This window comes from Colias eurytheme, chromosome 3 (genome assembly GCF_061535395.1).
Source record: "Colias eurytheme isolate Ceu_HAF_F1 chromosome 3, ilColEury1 Martin Lab GWU primary, whole genome shotgun sequence".
NCBI classification, from domain to species: Eukaryota; Metazoa; Arthropoda; class Insecta; order Lepidoptera; family Pieridae; genus Colias; species Colias eurytheme.
Genome location: NC_142982.1, coordinates 12,371,874 through 12,391,917, shown reverse-complemented (window position 1 = coordinate 12,391,917; position 20,044 = coordinate 12,371,874). Strand labels below are relative to the sequence as shown.

Genomic DNA, 20,044 nt, shown 5'->3' with positions numbered 1-20,044 from the left:
ATAGGTTGTATAGCGCCATCACTGTCCCACACTGGAAATAATATTGCTTAGATATGGTTACCCTCTAGGAAGCATCTCATTAAGATTGCTTTTGTTCCCCTAATCACGTGATGTGGGAATGAAATGAGATACGGTTAAAAATAATCTTTATTTATTTCAGTATGCGACAATCAATTAGGCGTTTACATAGAAACAAATACAATGTAGAGTCATGGGGAATCTAATTACGTTAAATATTTTTGTTTATAAATTAGTAAGATTTATTTTCAAATGACATACTACTAAAAATTGATTAAATATTTAAAATTTTAATACTTCTTAGGAGCCTATAGTTTTGCATACGCTGAGTACGTAAAAAAATCTTTTTTTTGACGTAATTTTGTTGTTTAAGGGCCGATTTTTCAATGCTTGGATAAAACTTATCCGTCCAATAAAGTATTATAGACTACAAGCCCGCATAGGAAAAAAATATGGGTCAAATGAACCACCAGAGGACATATCTAGAACGATAGAAGAGCAAAAAATAATAAGATTCATCACTATGCCGTCACTTGTAAGCTGTCCAACTGAGTGCAGATGAGAATTGAAAAGTACAGGTAGACTCGGTAAATTTTGGTCATATATTTTTGTACGGCATTCTTAACCATCGATAGATCCATTAAAAATAATAAGAAACCACTCAGTGCCGTACAAAAATGGTGGTCCACCAAGTCGGAATTTTTATTTAATTTCCGAGAGTTATCGGGGGTAAATTTGGTCATTTGACCATGTACGGTATCTGTGTCATACTATTGCTATACTGATTTTAATCCATTATTCCGCAACGCCGTACAAAAATCATGGGGACAAGGGGAAAAAATCGAGAGTTGCAATCCCCTCTCTTTCCCCACTCCAGGGGGTCATTTGACACAACACGAAATAAATTTATTTTTAAAGTATTTTATGCATAGATAATATTTTTTCATGTGCCGTACATTTTCGTTGGTTCAAAGGGGAAAAATCTGAAAAAGAAAAAAATCCATATAACGAAATGTTTGCTTTATATTTTGATAATAAAATATAAATATACATTAATATTAAGAAGCTCGAGGTGGTTAATTATCACCTTGGAAAGTCGGAGTCAGGTGGAATGGACTCCGTTAAATTAATGAACTAATAAAAAAGCTATGAACGAAAAGATGTGAATTATATGCAATCAGCCCATGAATACAGGTAAAGTCACAAGCAAATGCTAGTAATATATACATATTCAAAATGTACAAGTAAAGCGCTTTCAAATGATACCAAACACGGCATATTTATCTTAACTTTATTTTTTTACTCTGTATGTTTTGTCCGCTAGAGGGCGCCACATTAGATTTTGTGAAACCCCATATAGCCTTTAGCTAGCTGGTCGCTGGTTATCCAGTGAACAATTCAGACGCTTCTAATGATATGTCATTTGTCGAATTCTGTTAAGTAGTTTAGAAGTTACGAGGGAATAGATGAACATACATACATGACCTGTCAAAACCATAACTCTCCTTTTGCTTTGCCGTAGTTGGGTAAAAATATGTTAATGCCGTACTGTATCAAATGGCCATAAAGCACCCTTAAAATTGTAGCTTTCGTCGCTTTCATCAGCCTAAAAGATGTGGTCTGCACAAAAATGTACGGCATCGTTTTCTCCTAATTTATCTATGTTAATACTATTTAAAACAACGAATAAAGTGTAGAAAACTATTATATTTCATTAATCTACGATGTTTAAACTTTAACAAAATTTCCGGTTTTGCATTTCTCTATAACTTTTTTTAGAACGGTTTCTTTTGAACGGCAATACTATACAACAATTGAATTTTACAATATCATGTTAAAAAAAAAGTTCTCGTACAGGGTCAAATGACCTTACAGCTCTTTATATCAAGAATTCGATGAAATTTCTTATTATTTTATGCTCTTCTATCGTTCTAGATATGTCCCCTGGTGGTTCATTTGACCCATATTTTTTTCCTATGCGGGCTTGTAGTCTATTACACGATAATATTAAAATGTCACATCAACAGCTGTCAAATACGGGCAATTAGAATACGTTTTTAAAATGGTAGTTTTATACATTATTCGACGAATAAGTTTTAACCAAGGATTGAAAAATCAGCCCTAAGTATTATTTACGTGATCAGTGAATGTAAAACTACAAGTCCCTTCGCGCTTAGTATATCAATAGTGGGACACCCTGTATATAGCTTAAAGTTTATTTTTCGTTTCTATATTATCAGGATATTAAGTGCTCGAATTAAAAACACACTGTCTCAGTTATCCTTAAAACAAAATTAAAAATCTTTGTTTATTTCTTACAGCGTGTAAGTATCTCTTAAAAGCTTAGACACTAAAACAAGTACGTTAGACCATAAACAGATAAAGAAACACTAAGAATGAGGTACAAACAATGTATTTCGTAGTTAATCACTAAAAACTAACAAGCGAGACGGTACTAATGAAAAAGATAAGACTGCAGTCTAGACGAGCGAACGGCTAGTCAAATAAAATCAGACCTTTGTTATACTGTTTTATATTATAATGTAAATTTTGAAATGTCTGGAGATGACGTTGGTTTTGTTGTAAATTATGTTTTGAAAGGGCTTGATAAACATTCATTATTTATAGAATTAATGACGCACGTGTCTTTGTCCACGTGAATGGGAATAATTAAAAATAGGTAATTATTTTTCCAGAATAAAAGTACCTACCTAGCTTGTTACTTATAAAGGCTACTGAAACTACCATGGAATAAGTCCAGCCGTTTTGGTCGCTAGAACAAACGGAAGGAAGAAACAAAGGACTAGGCAAACATTAAAAGGAATTGTGTTTTGATGTCGATTCGGCATCAATTTATAGGCTTTTGAAAGTCACTATTGTGTTACAAAAAAAGTTAATGTGTGATATTAATTCATACTAAGTTGATATTTTATGTAAAACAACAAAGCACTGAAACCATGGAATAGATATAAATAAATCGTTAAATTGTATTAAAGAGTTCAATAAACTCTAAACATTCCCAGCACATTCAATTCTACCTGAAAGGCACAAACGGTTCGTAAAACTATCCATCGGCAAGAGAAACAAAAACACGAGCTCAGCAAATAAGTTGGTGTCTTGCAAACACGAAGTCTAAAGGTATATATTACAGTGCACACGTAACAAAAGGCGGACGGTTTTAGACGCAATATCCGAACGTGCTCTTTTTACTCTCTGCCTGTGTTTGCAATTTTGACGGTGTTCTGATGGGATCTGATGTTAGGTGTAATTTTCGGCTTGATACGGGGTTAGATCGAATTGTAAATTATTAAAATAGGTCTTTTATATGCGTAAGTCTGTCTGCTTTTTTGTTGTGATATTCAAGCCTAGGCCGATAAACATTGATTGTTTTTGCGTTCTATAAAGAACGCTTTCAACACCAATTGCAATTTAAATATGGGGATTTCATTATTTAAATGCTAGAATATTAAAAATACGTTACGGTTCAAATGAAACCAGATTTAGTGAATTGAGAAAGAGTCTTAATTCAAACAAAGCATAATAAATGAGACATTCCAATGTTCACCTTATTAACAGAAATGCAACGTCTAAATTAGGGAGAATAAAAACGAGGAAGTAACTCAAACCCAGCGACTCATTTGAGTCTAAAGCTTTAATTGGGTGTCTATAAATTATAGGGACGCTCCATTCACTTCCAAATCCGACCCGAAAAAACTCCGTCCTTGTTACGGCCGAATAAATGTGATTCCACAAGGACAAAAGTCTCAAAATTATATCTTTCGGACGCCTTTCCAAATTAAAAATTAGGTTCGTAATAATACCTATTGAAACTTTTGTGTCTCTGACCTATTTTGCGATATTTCTAAGGGAATTAGGTGAGACAATTGCGATATTTGAAATCTGTGCTTTAGTTATGAAACTTAATTTTAATAAAAGACAAGGCTATGAATTTTAGTTTTACTTTCATAACTGACAGCATATAAAGTCAGAGTAAACAATAGCTATAAAACTACGAGTTATTAAGCTGAAATGAGTAAAATATTTTCCTATTACTACGTAGCTCTGCGAAATAGATGATATTTATTTTAATGGACACCGTACAAAAGGCACGTAGACCAATGAACCATTTATAATATTCCTATTAATATTCAGAACGGTTTTAAAGATACCGCAACATTAATTTTAATATTATCGAAAGCACAAATTACCTATAACTGGCTTTAGAACTGGTTTTACACCAATAAAGGTAGTCTATATGATATTCCTGACTATATCTGTGTCAAATTTAGTCGAAATCTGTTCAGTTGTTTTTGTATAAAAGTTTACAAAATCCAACCATTTTTTAAGCTTAGTTATTATATAACATAAAATAATATTAAAGTTACCTTGCGCTGGTGCGTAGATATTTAAATACAGGCAGTCTTCAGACTGATTAGTCAGGAACGGCAATATCCTCTTCAAATACTCGAGTCTGCCCTTGGATATTCTCTTCAGAACTGCCGTTTCATTCCGAATATCTGGCAGAACTTGCGGGCAAACCGGGCTAAACTCTTCTGCTATTTTGACACCAGACCATTGTGCACCAGACACTGGCGGCATGAATCTCAGAGAGCCAACTGGTGGAGACGCGTAAGGAACACCTCGAAACACTTCGACTGGTTCTAGAAACCTCGATTCTGGTGTCACTATGAAGCCTCTGATGTCACCGTACTTTGTCCTAACCACTCTAGAGCTTATGAACGGTTGCGTCTTCTCTTCCATCGTGTCACCTCTCACTCGGGACGTCAGTACGGGGAGCGATACGAAGTGCACAAGGATCAGTATTAGCATTTTGTTCTCCACCAGTTCTGCTTGATGCTATAAGTATACCATTTTTGTGTCCCGCTCTGCGTCTAATGGGTAATCTGTAACAATAAATGTATATTATGGTTATTTTACTCCTTTAAATCTGCTCAAGTGTAAGTAAGTAGTAGATTGTAGAATATTTAGATACGAATATTCTAACTCAGTCGTTTCTTTTGAATCTATCATTTCCTTCGTGTTATATCAACGTTAACGCAGAACTTTTATGCTTTAAAGTAGGTACCGTTCACCAAGAACAACGTACAGAAATCGATGCGATCATTAAAATAATCTATTAAACCGTTAGAAAACGCCACCCAAGACTTCGAAAGGCCCGTTCAGCAATCCTGAAGTTGAAGGGTGCATGATAAATGATGCATTACGCTGCATTATCATACCGAACTGAGCAATGAGGCATGAATTACATGCAGATCTTAGGGATGATTGCGCACTTTGGCTCAACGGATTAGAGAAATATTCTGAACCTAGTTAGACGTAAGTACCTGGCATTTTATAATGACTCTAGAGTTCTGGTGGAATTTGAAGTTTATGATAGATACGTATAACGAGGCTACTAATAGTAAGATAAGACTGTTGTAGAGATGAGAGCTTCCTAAATCCTAATAGATAATGCTTTAATAGTCAAAACTAGTCAAGCTTGACTGAGATAGAAGCGTTATTATTGATTGAAAGAGCTTCATTGGAATTCTATTATTCGCGTTATTTATTTTCGCTGTGAAATTTTTTAATTGTCATTTATCTATCACAAATTAATTGGAAATACTATTCTATTGTTAGTATCATGTTACCACAAATTAAAATACATATTTAATAGTAAATTGTTAGCTAAAAAGTATTTTCGATTTTACAGACGACGCGACCATATCAATTCCTTTAAACTCCAGCAATTGAAGTCCATAAAATCAAACAATTTGTTAGATTTTTCACATCAGAACCCATTTTCCAAGCTCATCCTAACGATAATGATCGCCAGACCACCATTAATACGATTCGCTTTGGCTATCTAATAAAATGGACGAAGTTATAGAACGTATATCTTGTGATAAGCATTGCTAGCATGCTATGGAAATATTTATAGACGATTTCATGGAGGTTTGGGTAACTTTGTATTTTATGTGGGTGAAAGAAGTAAAATATAGAGATGTAGGTATGTTACATTTAAATAAACATAATATGAAGTATCATATTACATGTGCAATGTATATAGAGGTTATAAGTTGGACATAACTTCAATAAAAATATTAGAAAAACAACAAATAGTAGCCCTAAAAATGAATCTGTTTTGTCATAGGGTTTGCCAAGTGCCGATACTGTCATAATAACAACAAACTATAGTATAGCGAGGTAAACCGTATTTTGTACTATGCTAAATAGTTTTATTTTAATTCATTATATTCAAAAACCTTATAAAGGAAACATATTTTTCTGTTCATGGAAAAAGTAAACATTACACTCATAAGTTACAAGTGACACTATTTGTTTTCGCATAAATTACCCACATAATAATAAGTTACATGTTAATATTATGTTATTTAATCTCTAATCTGGCTAATAACAATAAAGTTAAATCCAAGGAATGTTATGTCTTAAGATAAGCATTGTTCCATCGACGTTCCGAGTTATTGGCGCAATATATTCGAGCCAGATAAACATACGTCCTCGTAAAATGTCCCTACAAGAGAATCGCGTTTTGCGAATCGGAATAAAGCTATGTTTATAATAGTAGCGGAAAGCGTTAGCGTGATACAAATATTATTGACTATTTTTCAAGATTGTAAACTATCGAAAAACTGAGATTAAAATTCTAGAAATTATTATAATACAAAGTATCGAAGACAGATCAGTCAGTATAAAACATTATTTTGCGTTAGATTACATACTAGTGTTGTTGGTCTAGTTGGTCTTATTATGGTAAATAGAGTTAGAAAATTCTAACTCTATCTATAAATATATAGCGGTAAATAGTGCTGATAATGGTTTTAGCAAATGTCAGGTTCTTACTACCACATTTCTATTAAAAGAAACTTCAAGGTATGGACAGAATATTTAATATATGATTTCCTAAAACTTTTATGGAGAAATTCATAAACCACCCCAAAATAATTCAATGTAAAATAAGATGTGGCAATAAAATATGCAGAAATCAAAATTCTTAAGAGAAATATTAACCCAATTAAGTTTTTTCCATACCATAGAATCATTCAAAAGAGAAAAGAGATCATTCAAAATCCGCCGAATATTCTAAGCCGCTATATCCTTATGTACGTGAACTAGGCCTCACGTCAAGATACGCTTTTGTGGATATTTATAGAGCAATGAGACGCGGGTTGACGTGATTATCTTCAAACAAAGGCTGGCTTGATTTTGAAAATTTTATGATTTAGCTTCTTTTGTTGAGAAAATTCGAAGTGCTTTGAAATATTATTGACAGACCGTATTATGAAGATTATATTATGAAGTTTATCAACTGTTTTAATGCATGTTCACAGTGCTTTTTAGTTCATATTATACTTAAAATCGGTATGTCTATGGAACTAATATAAAAAAAAACATATTAAATTAAAACCGTCATTATCTACGAAATAACTGAAAAATCAACTCAAAGCATTTGCTGCTAAAGCAGAACGCATGCAAGCAAAGACTGAGTCAAATAGCTGGTATTTTATATGCATACTAGCTGCGCTTCGCGGTTTCACCCGCGTGGCTCCAATCCTGTTGGTCTTAGCGTAAGGCGTAGCGTCGTAGGGGCTATCTAACACCGAAATATTTTTTCAAATCGGACCTGGTTCCTGAGATTAGCGCGTTCCAACAAACAAACAAACTCTTCAGCTTTATAATTTTAGTATAGATATGCTATTTAAATAATATCCAGGTAGCCTTATTCGTCTATAGTCTCATGCATTTTAACTTTGGACTGTAAAAATATATCTTTCAGTTCACTCATAAAAATTAAAGACTGCAGTGTAAAACGTATGATTAATAGTTATTTACAGATACTTCGAACTGCGAAATTGGTAGAGTGTTTTGATGTTTATACAACGAACGGAATAAATTGGGTTTTAAACCTGTTATAAAGTTGTTTTTGTGTCACGTACTCCCATACATTACAGTCGTCTGTGGATCAATGTTTCTTATGATTTATTCATCTGTATAAATTGTGGTAATTATTTCGAATGAAAGGAACGTAAGACTGCGTAAATAAAGGTTCTTTTGTATTTTATTTTTTAATACATTTATTTTAATTAACAGACAATAAATTGAACAGACTCATAGAATATGTACCTTACAAATCTTTGGGGAAGGCCTATGTCCTGCAGTGGACGTCCTGAAAGGTGGGAACGTAAGGTACCTTACAGACTAACATACATATTTTAATAATTTATTACTAAATCTAAGAACCAACTATGATTCCGCAAAAGAGTGTACGAACAACTTTATGATTTCGTTGTTCAAAGTTATGATACACCTAATGAATTATAGTCTGCGAACGAAAATCTGCGAGGAACTCGAGAAATTATTATTAAAAACTGCTATAAATAAAAAAGTTCCGAACTCAAATAAAAGTATGAGAGGGATCATAAAACTGAAGTTTATGAGTAACGGCATAATAGTCAAAATGCAACCGAAAAGTTAGTAACAAAAATTACATGATAACTTTGTATTTGATCACTCGTACCGTATTTTAAGTACGGTCAGCAATGTTGACATATTGTGGTGTCGCTAAATTAAGGGTGGGTTATTTTTGGCGTAATTTATGCCTTTCGGTTCATATTTTTTGTGTGTGTCTATGCGTATTACACATTTATTACATTTCTAATATTATGTAACAAATTAACAGGTATACCTATAGGTAGTATTTTAGTATAAAGTCGTTATTTATCAATTTCGTAAATTCAATAGCCTCAATGATTTAGTAGCAGTAGGTTATATTGTATCATTTTGCGAAATTTTAATAAAAAAATAGTTTTGCAAAATTGCGAAATTTTGCGAAATTTTAATAAAAAAATAGTTTTGCAAAATTGCGAAATTTTGCGAAATTTTAATAAAAACATTATCAGTGAGACTTAATTTATACTAATAAATTGGTAATAATTCACAAAATAAATAGGTTTAGATAATACAAAAACCTTACAATTAATTCCCTTATTCATGACATTTTCAATACATTTTGCTACTAATATATTTTCGTTGTTGACGTTACAAGTTGATAGCTATCCCATTCTGAACTACGGAAGTTTTATTTATTGTGACATTTAGCATGTTTACAATGTTAGCATTTCTGTTTTGTATTGTACAGAGTGATTTACAAGCGGTATGTATTTGCGGGTCATGCTAAAATACATTGTATAATAAATAAATACATTCATGTTGGTTTGAAAATATCTGTAATAGGTAAATAGATAAATATTTCAGGCCTTTTTCCCACACGGCACGATCTGATCCCATACTGAGCTTGTTTATTTATTTATTTAAATTGGCTGATAAACATACATATAAAATTATAAATATATACCAATAGGTATTATAAAGATAATCAACACCCAGACACAGAGAAAATATCGATGTTCAACGCACAAATATTTGCTCTGGGTGGTAATAGAACTCAGGACCTCTGGCTTCGAAAGCAAGGTCGCTACCAACTAAGCCAACCAGTCAGTCAAGTGTATTTTATAGTTTTAACAATCGAATTTTCATGTTGAATCTTGAAATAAATAAGTCAACAAAATATTATGAAATTCGAATATTATGTATTCAAATTTCAACTAGTCTTATATAAGCGAATTTAAATAATTAAAATACGTAAATAAAAATCCTCACTTTCTAGTTTCTAATAAAATATTTTAACACTATTGATAATATTTTGTGATAGTTCTCATATCCTGTAAAATTATTTGCAATACTTTTGATAATACGAAGAAGTAACTTCTGAATGAACGCTGTCGAAGATGTTTTCGAGAAATATACAAAAAGCAAATGGTACATGATTTAAGTGGATTAATAAACGACAATCGAAGTATATTGAGATCAATTTTGTTACAATGAAACGAATAAAGTACAATTAACTTTGAAGAAGCGAAAAAATAAAGAAGAATGTTTATGAAAAAAAAATGTTCAAGTTTTACAATATGTACGGGATAATAATTATTATCACGTATCGCAACTATTAAAAGGATTTTTTCGCATTTTGTCAATATTTTTCATTGATGCTCTGATTTTATAGCTTCCTCTATAAATGGACTATCAAATACAGAAAAAAATTTCCTTATTCGAACAAGTAGTTTCTGAGATTAGATTTTTTAAACAAACGATGACTATTTAGCTTTATAATAAAGTGTTGCTTTGCGTTTAACTTAAAAAAAACTTTAGAACCAATACATGCATCTAAAATAGCCTTCATACATATACATCTATTAAAACTAAAGCAAACCCGGGTAAAACGCACGCATAGCGATGTCAAAAGGGCTCTTATGCCACACTGAATAATATTTACCGCTACACTGACTCCAAGAGCGGTCTCTCTGGTAGTTACTTTAAAATAAAGCGTGTGTTTTTACTCAATTTATATGCTCCACTCAGTTTCTGTGTGAACGGGAAACGAGTTGAATATAAATATAAAAAATAACTTAGTGTGGAAACAGTTTATTAAATAAGTAGGTTTTTGGCCACGACTTCAAAATGGTAAGTAGTCTACTGTCAAAGAATATGTTGGGTCTAGCCGATCGCTACGACTCTTCACTAATCCAGATAAAAATATCTTATCTTTTTCAGTAGGAATATAATGATGAAAGAATTGTATAAGTCGTTGAAAAAATTATGCTATTACTAGCTGTGCCGTGCGGTATCACGCACGGACGAACCCGGGTGCAAAATCAAGTATATTTTAGCTAAAGTGTTATTCTGTTACCTACATAACCTTTATTCCTGTCAAATTTCATCCAAATCCGTCGAGTAGTTTTTACGTGTAATAAACAGCCATACATATATCCAGTGCTTCTATCTTCGCATAAATAAACAAACAAAATTTATTTCGTCTATTTACAATATTAGCAAGAAAAATTGTTGTAAAAACGAATTCAATATATTTTTCGACTATTTGGAACATTCGGCTAGCTTTTTGATGACTTCAAGAAATGTGACTGCAAAGTTTTTGTAACGAAAGTTGTTCATATCTTTTTGAAGCTATTTATGTTACAGACAAATTAAACACAATAAAGAATAATTATTAATATCGAATACTCTATGTTTTTATGCTTGTGGTTTGTTACGAGTTACTTTTTAAAAGTTCAATAGTTGAAATTGAATATTTTTAGCACAAAATTTTTACTAAATGAGATGTTAGTGAACTTAGCAGATCATTTTTAGCAGATCAAAAAAAAAATGTGAGTTCTTATCGCGTGCAGTTGAGTTCTACAGTTCCTGATACTTTTTAGAAATAGTTCTGGCGTTTTTACCTTAAAAAACGACATTTGAAAAAATGATCTGCCAACTTCCCGTAGCAGATCATTTTTAGCAGATCAAAAAAAAAATGTGAGTTCTTATCGCGTGCAGTTGAGTTCTACAGTTCCTGATACTTTTTAGAAATAGTTCTGGCGTTTTTACCTTAAAAAACGACATTTGAAAAAATGATCTGCCAACTTCCCGTAGTAGATAATTTTTAGCAGATAAAAAAAAATGTGAGTTCTTATCGCGTGCAGTTGAGTTCTACAGTTCCTGATACTTTTTAGAAATAGTTCTGGTTTTTTACCTTAAAAAACGACATTTGAAAAAATTTATCTGCCAACTTCCCGTAGCAGATCATTTTTAGCAGATAAAAAAAAATGTGAGTTCTTATCGCGTGCAGTTGAGTTCTACAGTTCCTGATACTTTTTAGAAATAGTTCTGGTTTTTTACCTTAAAAAACGACATTTGAAAAAATTTATCTGCCAACTTCCCGTAGCAGATCATTTTTAGCAGATCAAAAAAAAATGTGAGTTCTTATCGCGTGCAGTTGAGTTCTACAGTTCCTGATACTTTTTAGAAATACTCGCGTAAAATGAAACACTAGAAAATTTATTTATGTCATATTTCATCACGCCGTAGCACCATGCCGTAGCAGCATGCCGTAGCATCATGCCGTAGCTTCATGCCGTAGCATCATGCCGTAGCATCATGCCGTAGCATCATGCCGTAGCATCATACCGAAGCATCACGCCGTAGCATTACGCCGTAGCATCACGCCGTAGCATCACGCCGTAGCATCACGCCGTAGCATCACGCCGTAGCATCATGCCGTAGCATCATGCCGTAGCATCACGCCGTAGCATCATGCCGTAGCATCACATAGTAGCATCACACCGTAGCATCACGCCGTAGCATCACACCGTAGCATCACGCCGTAGCATCACAACGTAGCATCACGCCGTAACACATGCCGTAGCATTACGCCGTAGCATTACGCCGTAGCATCACAGCGTAGCATCACGCCGTAGCATCACGTCGTAGCATCACGTCGTAGCATTACGTCTTAGCATCACGTTAAGCCGGGTCCAGGTCGGGTTTTTTCAAATGTCGTTTGTTAAGGGAAAAACGCCAGAACTATTTCTAAAAAGTATCAGGAACTGTAGAACTCAACTGCACGCGATAAGAACTCACATTTTTTTTTGATCTGCTAAAAATGATCTGCTACGGGAAGTTGGCAGATCATTTTTTCAAATGTCGTTTTTTAAGGTAAAAACGCCAGAACTATTTCTAAAAAGTATCAGGAAATGTAGAACTCAACTGCACGCGATAAGAACTCACATTTTTTTTTTGATCAGCTAAAAATGATCTGCTAAGTTCACTAACATCTAAATGAGTGATAATAAATAACGTTGGATATGATTATTAGTAGTAAACCAATACAAATAAAAATCAGGAATAATTTTCAAAATATACTACATTGAATCCTCAACCAAAACTCCGCAAATACCTACCAAAAACTATTCATAAATACGTATCTCCGAAAAGAAATTTAAAGTCAATACAAAATCCCGAAGCCCAGTCGAGCGTCATATCTTTGACATACTTCTCTATATAGCGTGAAAGTCTCCGAATAATTCGGGAACTTTCCTTTGATAGTCGTAAAATACTGATATCGCCAATAAATCGGATATGGGCTTTGATCAGTCGCGTCGTGGGCGTTATATTGAATATCGTTTTTGATGTTTCGAATTTGTGTGTGATTGTTCATTAGGTTATTGGATTAACGTCTGCTAAGTTGCACCTTCTTACTTGAGCTATAACAAATATGTTAAAATAACGCTTAGAGAAAATATTATGAGTTGCACTACACTACAACATTTCTATATAAATTCCAATCAACAATCAGACTAATTGGAAATACATACCGAACACCATTCGTTAAAATATAGAATCCCTTAAGAATGTAGTTATCTTCAAAGATAATCCAGAAGAAATAAGCAAAACCATACAGACCACAGTTGTGTCTATATAACCAGACGGAGGCTTTTAAATTACAGCATGTATTGTCCATTTGAAGGAAGTGGGTCGACTTGGCAGGAAATTGCAGCCGCGACCGCGTGACCTCTCAACCACGCTCGCAAATGAGAGCGTTTTTACTATGTTTGTATAATTGTTAAGTTCAGTTTATTATTTGATATCTTGTTATTATTTCACTACCATGTTGAGTAGAAGACTAAGTAAGAAGTATGCGGGTTGTCCTTTGACCACGCAAAGGAAAACCCGCATACTTCCCGTTCCAGGATTTTCGGGATCAAAACTATCCTATGTGTTAAACCCAGTTGCCATCTATGTGTGTGCTAAATTTCATGAAAATCATTTCAGCAAATTAAAGACAATTAAGTATAAAAAAAATCCGTTAAAATGTCTTTAAATTCTAAATCTTGCTAATTGTTATCTGTATGTACCTCGTTTTAAGAATTCAACTCCGTTCAACTAGAATTCCTTTAGAGCGCTTTTGAATCGTCAAAATATATAATTTAATAATTGCCTAAGGTTGGGAAGTTTCTACAAAGAGCCGAGAAGAAACTCAGTAGTTGCTCTTTTTAAAATTATGTCAATCTTACACTGAATTCCTCTTTCATGTATAAACAATTTTCTTTTATAAGATAATTAAACTACTCCTATCTAGAAAATAACTGCATTTTTGTTGAATAACTGTATTTTTCCAATATTTTCATGTAGGTTCGTATCTGGATATTTGAACATAAACATTAATATTTACGTGAATATATCGCAGTAATAATACACGGAAAATTGTGAGGTATAAAATTAATTAAGGTTACCTATAATGAGGGGTCACAGCGACATACATACGAGTACATTTAGCTCCAATTAGGTTTTGCTTGTGTTTATGGGTAACACGTGATAATATTTTCTACTGATCTTTTCGTTTGTAATATGATACTCGTAAATATCACTACATAGTATAAAACAAAGTCGCTTTCTCTGTCCCTATGTCCCTTTGTATATGCTTAAATCTTTAAAACTACGCAACGGATTTTGATGCAGTTTTTTTTTAATAGATAAAGTGATTCAAGATGAAGGTTTTAGTATATAATTTATTAGGTTTTAGACAAAGCGGGTGAAGCCGCGGGCGGTAAGCTAGTCTATATATAAAAATGAATCCCTATTTCCCCTGGTCACACGTGAACGGGTTTCTATAATATTATTTTTTTATAATATATTCCTTGAAGTACGAGGATGGTTGGAGAAAACGTAAATATGTACTACGGGAGAAGCCGGGGCGGATCGCTAGTTATTATTAATTAACATAAAACCCGACTGCTAATTTATGCAGCTTATGTTGCTACCATACTCTGATGATTATATCAAATTCCGTCCAGTAGTTTGGGCTGTAGAAGGGCTGTAGGGCGTGCCAAAGAAATCCATACTAATATTATAAATGCGAAAGTAACTCTGTCTGTCTGTCTGTTACTCAATCACGCCTTAACTATGAACCAATTTGCATGAAATAGAGATATTTTGATACCCGAGAAAGGACATAGGCCACTTTTTATTGCGAAATAATATGTACAATAATATTATGTAGTAGTTAATAATATCAAATCTTTTTTATTTCTTACTTTTCCGTTTTTGAAGTCGGTTGTTTTTAACGCAGTTATTTTTATTTAATACTTTTTAGTGTATTTTTCAACACGAATCAAACGAGCCCAAACTCGATAAAGTTGAGTCAATATATTACTGAGTTCCTATGGCCACCTTCCGATTCCATCATCAAATCAGCTTTATGTCATGATAATGTTTCATCGCTATCAAATTTACATACGTATACAAAATTTCAGCTCAATCGGTTAGCGGGAAGTGAATCAAAACTACTTAAGCTACATATCAACTTAGTCATCGAGTACAGACAAAAATGCTCATAAAATAAAAACTACTGGGCCTATCCGAAAGAAAAAATTTATGGGACCAATTCGACACCATCCCGCATCGAACAAAAAAAGAATCACGTAAATCGGTTCAGAAACCTCGGAGTAATCGGTGTACACCCATTAAAAAACAAAAATATACCGGCCGAATTGATAACCGCATAAAATCGCATGGAGAGCTTAATTTTCATTAAAGGCTCTAATCGCACGGAAAGCTAAATTTTCACAAAAAAGCTCTAATCGCACGGAGAGCTTAATTTTCACAAAAAAACTCTCATCGCACGGAGAGCTTAATTTTCACAAAAACTTTAATCGCACGGAAAGCTTAATTTTCACAAAAAGCTCTAATCGCACGGAGAGCTTAATTTTCGCAAAAAGCTCTAATCGCACGGAATGCTTAATTTTCACAAAAAGCTCCAATCGCACGGAGAGCTTAATTTTCACAAAAAAGCTCTAATCGCATGGAGAGATTAATTTTCATAAAAAGCTCTAATCGCACGGAAAGCTTTATATTCACAAAAAGCTCTATTCGCACGGAAAGCTTAATTTTCACAAAAAAGCTCTAATCGCATGGAGAGCTTAATTTTCACAAAAAGCTCTAATCACACGGAAAGCTTAATTTTCAAAAAGAAGCTCTAATCACACAGAGAGCTTAATTTTCACAAGAAGCTAGAAGCACACGGAGAGCTTAATTTTCATAAAAAGCTCTAATCGCACGGAAAGCTTAATATTCACTAAAAACTAATCGCATGGAGAGCTTAATTTTCATTAAAGGCTCTAATCGCATGGAGCTTAATTTTCACAAAAAGCTCTAATCGCACGGAGAGCTTAATTTTCACAAAAAGATATAGAGAGCTTAATTTTCACAAAAAGCTCATATCGCACGGAGCTTTATTTTCACAAAAAACTCTCATCGCACGGAGAGCTTAATTTTTCTCATTAAGCTCTAATCGCACGGAAAGCTTAATTTTCACAAAAAGCTCTTATCGCACGGAGAGCTTAATTTTCACAAAAAGGTCTAATCGCATGGAGAGCTTAATTTTCACAAAAAGCTCTAATCGCATGGAGAGCTTAATTTTCACAAAAAGCTCTTATCGCACGGAGAGCTTAATTTTCACAAAAAGCTCTAATCGCACGGAGAGCTTAATTTTCACAAAAAACTCATCGCAGGGAGAGCTTTATTTTCACCAAAAGCTCTCATCGCACGGAGAGCTTAATTTTCACAAAAATTAATCGCACGGAAAGCTTAATTTTCATAAAAAACTCAAATCGCACGGAGAGCTTAATTTTCACAAAAAAACTCTAAACGCATGGAGAGCTTAATTTTCACAAAAAGCTCTAATCGCATGGAGAGCTTAATTTTCACAAAAAGCTCTAATCGCATGGAGAGCTTAATTTTCACAAAAAGCTCTAATCGCACGGAGAGCTTAATTTTCACAAAAAGCTCTATTCGCACGGAAAGCTAAATTTTCACAAAAAAGCTCTAATCGCACGGACAGCTTAATTTTCACAAAAAACTAATCGCACGGAGAGCTTAATTTTCACAAAAAGCTCTAATCGCATGGAGAGCTTAATTTTCACAAAAAGCTCTAATCGCACGGAGAGCTTAATTTTCACAAAAAGCTCTATTCGCACGGAAAGCTAAATTTTCACAAAAAAGCTCTAATCGCAAAGAGAGCTTAATTTTCACAAAAAAGCTCTAATCGCACGGAGAGCTTAATTTTCACAAAAAACTCATCGCACGGAGAGCTTAATTTTCACAAAAAGCTTTAATCGCACGGAAAGCTTAATTTTCACAAAAAGCTCTTATCGCACGGAGAGCTTAATTTTCGCAAAAAGCTCTAATCGCACGGAATGCTTAATTTTCACAAAAAGCTCCAATCGCACGGAGAGCTTAATTTTCACAAAAAAGCTCTAATCGCATGGAGAGATTTTTTTCATAAAAAGCTGTAATCGCACGGAAAGCTTTATATTCACAAAAAGCTCTATTCGCACGGAAAGCTTAATTTTCACAAAAAAGCTCTAATCGCATGGAGAGCTTAATTTTCACAAAAAGCTCTAATCACACGGAAAGCTTAATTTTCAAAAAGAAGCTCTAATCACACAGAGAGCTTAATTTTCACAAGAAGCTAGAAGCACACGGAGAGCTTAATTTTCATAAAAAGCTCTAATCGCACGGAAAGCTTAATTTTTGCAAAAAGCTCTAATCGCACGGAATGCTTAATTTTCACAAAAAGCTCCAATCGCACGGAGAGCTTAATTTTCACAAAAAAGCTCTAATCGCATGGAGAGATTTTTTTCATAAAAAGCTGTAATCGCACGGAAAGCTTTATATTCACAAAAAGCTCTATTCGCACGGAAAGCTTAATTTTCACAAAAAAGCTCTAATCGCATGGAGAGCTTAATTTTCACAAAAAGCTCTAATCACACGGAAAGCTTAATTTTCAAAAAGAAGCTCTAATCACACAGAGAGCTTAAATTTCACAAGAAGCTAGAAGCACACGGAGAGCTTAATTTTCATAAAAAGCTCTTATCGCACGGAAAGCTTAATATTCACTAAAAACTAATCGCATGGAGAGCTTAATTTTCATTAAAGGCTCTAATCGCACGGAGCTTAATTTTCACAAAAAGCTCTAATCGCACGGAGAGCTTAATTTTCACAAAAAGATATAGAGAGCTTAATTTTCACAAAAAGCTCATATCGCACGGAAAGCTTAATTTTCACAAAAAGCTCTAATCGCACGGAGAGCTTAATTTTCACAAAGAGCTCTAATCCCATGGAGAGCTTAATTTTCACAAAAAGCTCTAATCGCATGGAGAGCTTAATTTTCACAAAAAGCTCTTATCGCACGGAGAGCTTAATTTTCACAAAAAGCTCTAATCGCACGGAGAGCTTAATTTTCACAAAAAACTCATCGCAGGGAGAGCTTTATTTTCACCAAAAGCTCTCATCGCACGGAGAGCTTAATTTTCACAAAAATTAATCGCACGGAAAGCTTAATTTTCATAAAAAGCTCAAATCGCACGGAGAGCTTAATTTTCACAAAAAGCTCTAAACGCATGGAGAGCTTAATTTTCACAAAAAGCTCTAATCGCATGGAGAGCTTAATTTTCACAAAAAGCTCTAATCGCATGGAGAGCTTAATTTTCACAAAAAGCTCTAATCGCACGGAGAGCTTAATTTTCACAAAAAGCTCTATTCGCACGGAAAGCTAAATTTTCACAAAAAAGCTCTAATCGCAAAGAGAGCTTAATTTTCACAAAAAAGCTCTAATCGCACGGAGAGCTTAATTTTCACAAAAAACTCATCGCACGGAGAGCTTAATTTTCACAAAAAGCTTTAATCGCACGGAAAGCTTAATTTTCACAAAAAGCTCTTATCGCACGGAGAGCTTAATTTTCGCAAAAAGCTCTAATCGCACGGAATGCTTAATTTTCACAAAAAGCTCTAATCGCACGGACAGCTTAATTTTCACAAAAAACTAATCACACGGAGAGCTTAATTTTCACAAAAAGCTCTAATCGCACGGAGAGCTTAATTTTCACAAAAATGTCTAATCGCACGCAGAGATTAATTTTCATTAAAGGCTCTTATCGCACGGAGAGCTTAATTTTCACAAGAAGCTCTAATCACACGGAGAGCTTAATAGTTAATTTTCATAAAAAGCTCTAATCGCACGGAAAGCTTAATATTCGCTAATAAAAATAACTGCGTTAAAAACAACCGACTTCAAAAACGGAAAAGTAAGAAATAAAAAAGATTTGACATTATTACTTACTACATATTATTTATATTATGTGCTATTTATTAAAAAGGTTTGATGTCGGTGCACGGGCTTAATACTAAGTGCTTAAGGGGGGGCATAAAGCAAAATAACCAATCTTCTATTAGATGATACGTGTAATATTCAAGACCAAATCTAAAAAATAAAATATATATCAAACTAGATGATATGTTCAACGATTCTGTTTAATCAAAAACATAAAATATTAAAATTTACTCGATAAAAAAAAATCACCAAGTTAGCTCTAATTTTCACACTTTTACGTTTTCTACTTGACATGGTAATACTTATTATGATTTTTTTTTTCATAAACAATTATTATATTAAAACATTTGCAAGATATTTGTCAGAGCATTTTGTGTAATTACTTTTAGTTTTGGTTTTATCTGCGATAAACCACTTTTGGCGCTCTTTTTTTCTCGAGATAAACGTTTGGTTTTGTCACGATAAAAGTGGTTTATCGCAGATAAAACCAAAACTAAAAGTGCTCAACACAAAATGCTCCGACAAATATCTTGCAAATGTTTTAATATAATTGTTTATGAAAAAAAAATCATAATAAGTGTTACCATGTCAAGTAGAAAACGTAAAAGTGTGAAAATTAGAGCTAACTTGGTGATTTTTTTTTATCGAGTCAATTTTAATATTATATGTTTTTGATTAAACAGAATCGTTGAACATATCATCTAGTTTGATATATATTTTATTTTTTAGATTTGGTCTTGAATGTTACACGTATCATCTAATAGAAGATTGGTTATTTTGCTTTATGCCCCCCCTTAATGTTCGGCACCAACTTCAAACCTATTTAATAAATAGCACATCCATACTATCCATACTAATATTATAAATACGAAAGTAACTCTGTCTGTCTGTCTGTTACTCAATCACGCCTTAACTACAGAACCAATTTGCATGAAATTTGGTATAGAGATATTTTGATACTCGAGAAAGGACATAGGATAGGTTTTATCCCGGAAATCCTAC

General features: G+C 33.5%; 1 protein-coding gene across 1 annotated transcript in view; it reads right to left on the bottom strand.

The window, feature by feature from the left end:
- Positions 1-20,044, bottom strand: part of Nlg3 (Neuroligin 3) — a 113,824-nt gene that overhangs the window by 72,767 nt on the left and 21,013 nt on the right. Inside the window, exon 2 of the mRNA XM_090120106.1 lies at positions 4,404-4,922. Within this exon, the coding sequence (XP_089976232.1) occupies positions 4,404-4,848 (445 nt within the window). The 5' untranslated portion in view covers positions 4,849-4,922. The remainder of the gene's footprint in view (positions 1-4,403; positions 4,923-20,044) is intronic.